Consider the following 9,877-nt stretch of genomic DNA (forward strand, 5'->3'; position numbering starts at 1 on the left):
CTGTTCAGCTTTTAGCTCTTCAGCCGCTTTAACGGCAGCGCATCACTCTTCCTTGCTTGCTCCTTTGCGCAGGCAAGTTCCACCCGAAGGTTCTCCACGGCAGCAGCACCATCTACATAAAACATATATAAGGCCCGAGCATCAAGCTCCTATTACTGGGTGTCTTTTGAACATACCTTGAGCCTCGTCTAGCCGCTTATGTACAAGCGCGATGTTGGCATCTGCTACGTCAAGTTGCCGCTTTAGTTCGGCAGATTCATCAGTCCGGCTAGCCACCGAACGCGTCGCCACCTTCATGGAGTAGGCGGCACATTATACCTGGGGTTATTATCCTCTGTGCTCCGTCACTCGTGACGACACACAGAGTCTCAGGGGCTACTATTCATACAGGGCACATTTAATATGCGGCTCTACCAAAAGGTACACCTTTTTACATACCTCAAAGCCTGTTAGTAAACTCCTGGTAGCCTCGTACAATCCGCTTTCCGCGGATGAAATCCTTCCAATCACCGTATCCATCAACATACGGTGTTCTTCTGAGATGGACGCCCTACTAAGCAGATCCTTCAGCCCCTCCGCCGGCGCGCAAGAGGGTGCCGGACTAGTCTGACGACCTTTCCCAGGGTCCGGACTTGAAAAAACCCTCCGGGACGATACCTCGGGGTCGCCAGCCTCGTGAGATGGTGGAACAAAGGGAGGCGTTTCACTCTCTATCATCTCTGGACGAAGATCCCCTGAAGATGAGCTCTGCTGAGAAGGGTTGAGATCCGAGCTGCAAGATAATGTTTCGGTTATTTTCCTCAAGAATAAAACATGAATGTAATTCATTATGGAACCCCTCCCTTCACTTACGCCTCGGGGGAGAGCGGGTCCCCTTTAGGGGGCGATTCGGCTGGGGCGTTCTCCGGTGCCGAACCCTCTGACGAAGATTTCTTTCCCTGTTTTGAGGTTGTCACCCCCGTGTCTTCAGAGGCAGTCCTTTTCTTTCTCTGGTCGGGAGAATTTTTGATTCTTCCCTTCCTAACGGCCTCCTTCGTGGAGACGGTAGCTCCTTGGTCCCCCCCCCCTTCGCCTTCTGCCAACGGCACGGCCTCTAGCATCCTGGTTAGCATGGGATTCAGTACGGTCTCGGGCGGGGGGCTGGACACCTGATAAGCTTTGCCTTCGCTATCCACTCCTGTTCAAAGGGCAACTCTGCTAAAGGGTAGATTTGATAAAAATATGGATGGTATGTTCAAATACGGGGCTACTTACTTTAGCATCCGGGCGGTTGCAGCTCAGACCTGTGTCCTCGGACAAATCCGGACACCTTGCTTGTGATCCGAAGAACAATTTGTGCATCTCCATGGGTGCCATTCCCATGAAATGTTGTAGGACTCGTGGTCCCTCCGGATTGAACTCCCACAGGCGGAGAGGTCGACGTTTGCAGGGCAGTGTGCGGCGAATCACCATGACTTGCGCCACTACAGTCAGATTGATATCTCTTTCTAGAAGATCTAGAATACGGCCCTGCAGCAGGGGCACGTCTTTTGGCGGCCCCAGATAAGTCCTTCATTAACCCATGACGCCAGCCGTGGTGGGGGACCCGAGCGAAAAGTAGGCGGTGCCACCCATGTGGTGCCCCTAGGGTCTGTGATGTAAAACCAGTCCCGTTGCCATAAGCCGAGCTCCTCTTGAAAAGAGCCTTCGGGCCATGGAGCGTCATCCATCTGTCTTATTATAGCCCCTCCGCACTCAGCATGCTGCCCCCGATCACTTTCGGTTCCACTTTGAAAGTTTTTAGCCACAATCCGAAGTGAGGGGTGATATGGAGGAAGGCCTCGCACACGACAATGAATGATGAGATCTGGAGGATGGACTTCGGAGCTAGGTCGTGGAACTCTAGCCCGTAGTAAAACATAAGCCCCCTCACAAAGGGATCGATCGGGAAGCCTAGTCCCCAAAGGAAATGAGATTCGAACACCACACTTTCACCAGGCTGGGGAGCGGGAACAGCTTGCCCTTGAGTAGGCAGCCTATGCAAGATTTCGCCGATTAGATACCTGGCATCTCTTAGCCGTAATGGAGGAAGGCATCCACCGGCCTTGAGGGTCGGAGCCGGACATCTTCGAAGGTCCGAAGCGCCTAAAACTAGAGCTTTGGGTGTTGGAACTCGAAGCGAGGGGCGGATTTGATTGATTTAAGAACAAGGGAGCCGACCTTGGTTCCTTTATAAAGGAGGTGAATACCAAGAGCCCTTCCCATAACCGTTTGAGACTCGCTTTCAATTAGGGAGTCATACCTAAGTCACGGTTGGGTTACCCATGCCCGTATTGATGAGAATCCCTGGATAAGGGGACACGATCTATGCTTTGACAAGACGTGCCAAGAAAACCACCTCGCTAAACGCGCTGAGGTGGAACGGTAAAATGAATAAAAGCCTGGCCGTGGCATGATGTCACGCCGCGGAACACGTCAGCAGATTCGATTGATGCAAATATTATTCTCTCTACAGTGGAACGTGGAACTTATTTTGCAGAGCCGGACACTACCCTGGTATTCAACATCTTCTACGGAATATTTGGAGGAGGAACCCGCCTTGCAATGCCGAAAACAACTTGCACGCCGGACTCGTCGTCATTGAAGCCTGGTTCAGGGGCTACTGAGGGAGTCCTGGATTAGGGGGTGTCCGGATGGCCGGACTAAGACCTTTGGCCGGACTCCCGGACTATGAAGATACAAGATTGAAGACTCCGTCCCGTGTCCGGATGGGACTTTCCTTGGCGTGGAAGGCAAGCTTGGCGATACGATATGAAGATCTCCTCCCATTGTAACCGACTCTGTGTAACCCTAGCCCTCTCCGGTGTCTATATAAACCGGAGAGTTTTAGTCCGTAGGACGAACAACAATCATACCATAGGCTAGATTCTAGGGTTTAGCCACTCCGATCTCGTGGTAGATCTACTCTTGTACTACCCATATCATCAATATTAATCAAGCAGGAGTAGGGTTTTACCTCCATTGAGAGGGCCCGAACCTGGGTAAAAACATCGTGTCCCTTGTCTCCTGTTACCATCCGCATAGACGCACAGTTCGGGACCCCCTACCCGAGATCCGCCGGTTTTGACACTGGCACCTAGCGTCATCGAACCTTAAGTGTGTAGACCCTACGGGTTCGGGAACCATGCAAACATGACCGAGACAACTCTCCGGCCAATAACCAACAGCGGGATCTGGATACCCATGTTGGCTCCCACATGTTCCACGATGATCTCATCGGATGAACCACGATGTCAAGGATTCAATCAATCCCGTATACAATTCCCTTTGTCTACCGGTATAGTACTTGCCCGAGATTTGATCGTCGGTATCCCGATACCTTTGTTCAATCTCGTTACCGGCAAGTCTCTTTACTCGTTCCGTAACACATCATCCCGTGATCAACTCCTTGATCACATTGTGCACATTATGATGATGTCCTACCGAGTGGGCCCCGAGATACCTCTCCGTCATACGGAGTGACAAATCCCAGTCTCGATTCATGCCAACCCAACAGACACTTTCAGATATACCTGTAGTGTACCTTTATAGCCACCCAGTTACGTTGTGACGTTTGGTACACCCAAAGCACTCCTACGGTATTCGGGAGTTACACAATCTCATGGTCTAAGGAAATGATACTTGACATTAGAAAAGCTTTAGCAAACGAACTACACGATCTTGTGCTAGGCTTAGGATTGGGTCTTGTCCATCACATCATTCTCCTAATGACGTGATCCCGTTATCAACGACATCCAATGTCCATGGTCAGGAAACCATGACCATCTGTTGATCAACGAGGTAGTCAACTAGAGGCTCACTAGGGACATGTTGTGGTCTATGTATTCACACATGTATTGCGGTTTCCGGTCAATACAATTATAGCATGAATAATAGACAATTATCATGAACAAGGAAATACAATAATAACCATTTTATTATTGCCTCTAGGGCATATTTCCAACAGCGCCAACGTGGGGCCCTTAACTGGACCTTGAAGGGGGATGCGATGACGACTTACTTCTTTGTGATCGCCATTGGCAGACGCCGTAGATGCTTCATTGATTCCCTGTTAATTAACGACGTCCGAAACTCGGATCAAGATGCCATTTTGGATCACATTGTGGGTTTCTACTCCAATCTCCTGGGCTCTAAGCCTGATCCTGGGGTGGATCTGTGCTCTGGATTCTGGGATGCGGGGTCTAGGATTTCTCCGGACGAAAACTTGGGTCTGATGGTTCCCTTATCTGACGAGGAGATCTGGCAGGTGATTAGCTCGGCTAACCCGAACGCTTCTTCCGGGCCTGATGGTTTCTCTATCCCTTTTTTTAAAAAATTCTGGCCGTAGTGCAGGGTCTCATATGTCAAGTTATTCAAGGCTTCTGGTTGGGTACGGTGGATGTTTCCCGCCTTAATTATGCCGTCATTACCCTTAATCCTAAAGTCAAGGGCGCGGATCTAATCTCGCAATTTAGGCCGATTGCTCTTATTAATAATTTCGCCAAATTTCCGGCCAAAGGGTTGGCCTCTCGCCTCTCTCCCATTGCCCACCGCACCATCAGTCCTTTTCAGTCGGCTTTCATTAAAGGTCGCTTCATTTTAGACGGGGTTTTGTGCTTGCATGAGATCGTCCATGACCTTAAGATTCGCATGACGAAAGCGGTGATTCTTAAACTAGATTTTGAGAAGGCCTACGATTCGGTGAGTTGGCCTTTTCTGCGTAGGGTGCTGCTGGCTAAAGGTTTTGAGGGACCCCTTGTCCATAGAATTATGCAGCCGGTCTCGGGAGGCCGCACTGCCATTAATGTTAATGGCCAGGTGAGCAAATTCTTTGCCAATGGTAGGGTCCTGCGGCAGGGGGACCCTGCCTCGCCTATCATGTTTAATTTCGTTGCGGATGCTCTGTCTCGTTTGCTCTCTAGGGCATCTGCCTCCGGGCATGTCTCTCCTGTTAGCTCTCATCTTATACCCCATGGCCTGACCCATCTCCAATACGCGGACGACACTATTATCATGGTTGAGCTGAATGACGCCTGCCTAGCACACCTAAAGTTTATTCTTCTTTGCTTCGAGGCGATGTCGGGGCTTAAGATTAATTTTGCCAAAAGTGAAGTGGTGGTTACGGGTGTGGACAAATTGGAAGCCATGCGAGTGGATCACCTTCTTAATTGCACGCTGGGCTCCTATTCTTTCAAATACTTAGGTCTTCCTATTTCCCCGGACGTGCTTCATGCTAAAGATTTTGCCCCGGTGGTCACAAAGGTGGGCAACAGGGTCCTTCCCTGGCGGGGCAGATATAACACGAACCCGGGTAAAGTTGCTCTTATTAATGCCTGCCTCTCCTCCCTCCCTATGTTCGTGATGGGCTTTTACCTCTTGTCGGCTGGGACCCATGCGGGCTTTGATAAGCATCGTGGGGCTTTCTACTGGAATGCGGCGGACAATCGCCGCAAATACCGCTTTGTTAAATGGAAGCTGATGTGCCGTCCCAAAAATCTTGGGGGGTTAGGGATCATTAATACGTCCATCATGAACCAATGCTTACTGATTAAATGGTGGTGGAATATTATGAGTGCTGAGGACCAGCCCCCTGTGGCTGGACATCTTGAAAGGTAAATACTTTCCTTCCTCTAGCCCGATGTTTGCCCTGCCGCGTGGCAGCTCGCAGTTCTGGAAGGCTTTGGTCAAAGTCAGGCCGATTTTTCAGTCTTTTGTTAAATTTGTTGTTGGGGACGGCTCCTCGATTAGGTTTTGGTTAGACTGGTGGTGTGGAGACTCACCCCTCTCGGTGACCTTCCCTACTCTTTTCTCTTACTGCTCGGACCCTGTGATTTCTATTGCTAAGTTAGCTTCCCAGGGGTGGAACCTGGTCTTCCGGCGCTCCTTATCGCCTGTAGAGTTTGAAGATTGGCAGCGTCTTACTGCCCTCTTCACTTCGCTCTCGACGATCAGGGACTCGGTTATATGGCCACTGTCTACCTCTGGTCATTTTTCGGTTAAGTCTCTTTACTCAAAGCTTGTTGGGGGCACGCCCTCTAACCGGTTCTCCCAGATCTGGAAGGCTCGCATCCCCCCTAAGATTAAAATCTTCTTGTGGCAAGCCTTCCGGCGTCGGTTGCCTTCGGCTGATCAAATTCGTAAGAGAAATGGCTCGGGCTCCCAGTTTTGTGCCCTCTGTGGTGCTGTCGAGAACACAGAGCATATTTTCTTCCACCGCCACCTGGCTAAGCTCATCTGGAGCTGCGTGCGGGAGTGGTTAAGTGTCTCTTGGGCCCCTGCCTCCTTTGCCGAGTTGCGTACTCTGGCCCACAACCTGTCTGGCGTTTCTAGGCGGATCTTCTGGGTGGGCTTGGGAGCACTTTGCTGGCCCCTTTGGACAACTAAGAACAAGTTTACTATTGAGCACGTGTTTCCAGCTAAGCCTGCTGACTGCTTATTTCAATCCTGTGCTCTCCTGCAGCAATGGAAATCATTGACTAAGGACGTCGACCATGAGGCGCTATCGGGGCTGACATCCAAAATCCGGACGACGGCGTCTCTATTATGCAGACAAGTGCAGGATGATTAATGGCTTTTGGTTGGATGCTCGCCGTTCTCGTAGTTGGATGGTCTTCCTCCGGCCTGCGTGCCGTGTACTGGCGAGGGTGCCATGTACCTGACTTTTTCTTTCGGAGGTCTGCCCTCTGTCGGGGCTTGGCGTGTTTGATACTTTCCTACGTTGTTATTGCTACCTGCCTTTTGGTTTTATTTATAAAGTTGGGCGTATGCCTTCTCTCTAAAAAAACCCAGCAACCTATCACTTGCCTTGTCGTGATAAAGAGATACGTGGAAGAAATTCAACAGGGGGTATTTAAAGAGAACAACGACCACAGCACACCGCAACAAAATTCTGCTACAAATTTGCAGGTCGAACGCATCGCCATTGACGTTGACTCCCATGTAGCTGGGCAGCTTAACCTCGTCCTTCTCAAACTGGCCAGCCATCCGTCCGATCTACTATGTGCAAACAACAAGGAGCAAATCAGATGAGATCTCACATATAAAATGACCAACTCGATTTGGGCAATAGGTTTGTACCTTGACGACGGGACCTGGCCACCGAACATGAGGACATTGTCCATCTGGAGCAGGAGACAGAAGGTGTCACGGATGTTGTTAGTGTTGAACTTCTTGAAGCTCCCGGCGCAGTCCCGCCCTGGAGGACGAATGCGTGGCGGCCGGAGTAGCTACGCTGGGCGACAGCCCCGATGCGCGCCCTTGCTCTCGCCGAGATGGACACGGACGGATGAGGCTGCGGCTGGTGGTGATGGCGGGATCCGGTCCGGACCGCCAGGGGATTGTGCTTTCCTTCGGGGAGGGTGTATCTGGGGGACGACTGCAGCGGCGAGACGGTGGCAGGTAGGAGGAGGAGGGGGCGCCAGTGAGGCGGCGGCACACGTACAAGGGTGCGGCGTTGGAGAGGGAGGAGGAGGCGCTCGAGGCGAAGGGAGGCGGATGAAGTGAGGGTGAGAGGGTTTCGGTCGACAACTTTTCCACTTTTCCCCACTTTTTTTGTCCCTTTTATTTTTCTGGCCAACCCAGACATTTTTTTTGTGAGAGTAACCCAGGCATTCGACGTGGCACGCGCCAGGAGGCGCCATTCACGCAACTCTTATTGGGTTCGATGACCCGCTGTGTAGAGGTGATCGAGGAGCTTGGGTTTTAACACGACCTCTAGCGGGAACTTGCGCGGCGTCGACAGACCGAAGGTCTCCTCCATGCTGAGCTCGTCCGTCGCCACGCCGTCCGGGAGCCTCCAGGCGAAACCATGCAGCAGGTTGGCGAGGCTCGCCTGAATCACCTTCAACCCGAGGCTGTACCCGGGGCACATCCGCCGGCCGGACCCGAAGGGCAGCAGCTCGAAATCCTGCCCCTTGACGTCCATCTTGCTGCCAAGGAACCGCTCCGGCGTGAACTCCTCCGGCGCAGTCCACACCGCCGGGTCGCGGCCGATGGACCACACGTTGACGAACACGCGTGTGCCGACGGGGATGTCGTAGCCACCGATGGAAGCCTCCTCGCGGGACAGCCGGGGAGTCAGCATCGGCGCCACCGGATGCAGCCGCAGCGTCTCCTTGACGATGGCCTCCACGTAGGGGAGGCTCGGGATGTCCTTCTCCGTCACCCAGCGGCCTCGCCCCACCACGCGGTCCAGCTCCTCGGTCGCCTTGGCCAACACCTCCGGCTTCTTCAGGAGCTCCGAGATCGCCCACTCGACTGCGACCGCCGAGCTCTCCGTGCCGCCGACGAGGAGGTCCTGCAAGTGATTAGGTAGTGTGTGCAATGGTACAAAATTAATCGTAGCATCCGCATAGCCTGTGATGTTGCAACTGAACTCGGGGTCTTCGATCTGAAAAGCTCCTTGTACTCGAATTCTTTTACTGAATAACGGGGAAGTTGCACGGGCTTACCTGAATGAAAGCCTTGACGCTATCCCGGTCGATCTGCACCTCAAGATTGGGGTCTCTGGCTATCTCGAGTAGCACATCCACCATGTCCTTGGAGACGAAGCTCTCCCCCTCGACTCGGCGTCTGTCGTTGTGCTCGTCCACTACATGTTCGAGGAACTGATCAAACATCTTGCTCAGCTTCTTCATCCTCTTGATGTACCCCTGCAGGTCCATCCAGTCCAGCCACGGGATGGAGTCGCCGATGTTGAGCACGCCGTTGAGCAAGAACCACTCGTCGACCATCCGCTTGAACTCCGCCAGGGTCGTCGCGGAGCCGGAGCCCCCTTCGTCCGTTGCCTCCCTGTGCAGGTACTTCTTGCCCAGCACCATGCGCGTGATCACGTTCAGGCTCAAGGTGGACAAGTAGTCCTTGAGCACCACGGCGCGCCGGGACCGGGAGGCCTCGTGCAGGTCTCGCAGGAGCGCGCGCATCTCCTCGCTCCGGATGTACTCATATGAATCGAGCCGCTTGGCGCTGAAGAGCTCGGTGAGGCACACCTTGCGCGCCTGGCGCCAGTAGGCGCCGTACGGGGACCAGGTCATGTCTCTGTAGTTGTACGTCGTGTACTTGCCGGCGGCCATCTTGGGCCGGTCGAGGAACACCATGTCGTGGGTCTTGAGGAAGAACTTGGCCATCTCAACCGACGAGCCGATCACGACGGGGAACGATCCGAACCGGAGGTACATGAGAGGGCCGTACCTCTTGGAGAGCGCGTGGATGGAGCGGTGCGGGAGCGCGCCCATGAGGTTCAGGTTGCCGATGATCGGCCACGGTTTAGGGCCCGGCGGGAGGTTGTATGCCTGACGGCTGCGACGGAAGACGGCCTCGAGGAAGAGCACGGTGGCGAGCGCGACGCCGAGGAAGGGCGCCCATGGTGGTAGCTCCATTGAGAGTGAGCCGTGTCCGTGCATTCAGAGCTTCTAAGTTCCTATTATTAATAGTGGTACCTCCCATTGAGAGTGGACTTATCAAGCCTTCATGAGCCACGTATGAGTCTTGACAGATGGAAATTGTATTATTTTTTTGAAACGGACAGATGGAAATTGTATAATAACCAACCTCGTGAGCCACGAGTCATAACGAATTTTTTTTGTTTAGAAAGCATTATTTTTGTTAGGATTAATTAATGATTATTAATTAAGGGATAATGAGTACCTCGAGGACGGCAACATGCCGAGGCTCGAGTACCCCGCTCCCCCGTCCTTCTCTCGCCGACGTGGGAGCTCGTGGACGCCGAGGCGCATGGAGCAGCCCGGGGCGTCCTCCTCCTTGCCCGGCTCTCCCTGCCTCCGCCCCGTCAAGCCGGAACCCCAGGACACGCCTGTCAGCGGGCGCATCCGCAGCTCCGGCGTCCGCATCGGAGACTCCC

The 9,877-nt window shown here is 53.1% G+C and overlaps 1 protein-coding gene across 1 annotated transcript; it reads right to left on the bottom strand.

Annotated features, from left to right (window-relative positions):
* Positions 1–7,555: 7,555 nt before the first annotated feature.
* LOC119309386 (dimethylnonatriene synthase-like) lies at positions 7,556–9,792 on the bottom strand. The gene is made up of 2 exons (XM_037585400.1): positions 8,469–9,792; positions 7,556–8,314 (listed from the first exon to the last, which is right to left on the bottom strand). The coding sequence occupies exons 1-2, from the start codon at positions 9,417–9,419 to the stop codon at positions 7,670–7,672; spliced, it is 1,596 nt and encodes a 531-aa protein (XP_037441297.1). The 5' UTR covers positions 9,420–9,792; the 3' UTR covers positions 7,556–7,669.
* Positions 9,793–9,877: the final 85 nt, after the last annotated feature.

Source organism: Triticum dicoccoides, chromosome 5B, assembly GCF_002162155.2.
Source record: "Triticum dicoccoides isolate Atlit2015 ecotype Zavitan chromosome 5B, WEW_v2.0, whole genome shotgun sequence".
Taxonomy (NCBI): Eukaryota; Viridiplantae; Streptophyta; class Magnoliopsida; order Poales; family Poaceae; genus Triticum; species Triticum dicoccoides.

Excerpts from the sequence above, each read along its gene's own strand:
- LOC119309386 (XM_037585400.1), bottom strand. The coding sequence starts at position 9,419 with ATGCACGGACACGGCTCACTCTCAATGGAGCTACCACCATGGGCGCCC. Across the intron at positions 8,315-8,468 it reads GCGTCAAGGCTTTCATTCAG|GACCTCCTCGTCGGCGGCAC; the intron begins GTAAGCCCGTGC and ends AATCACTTGCAG.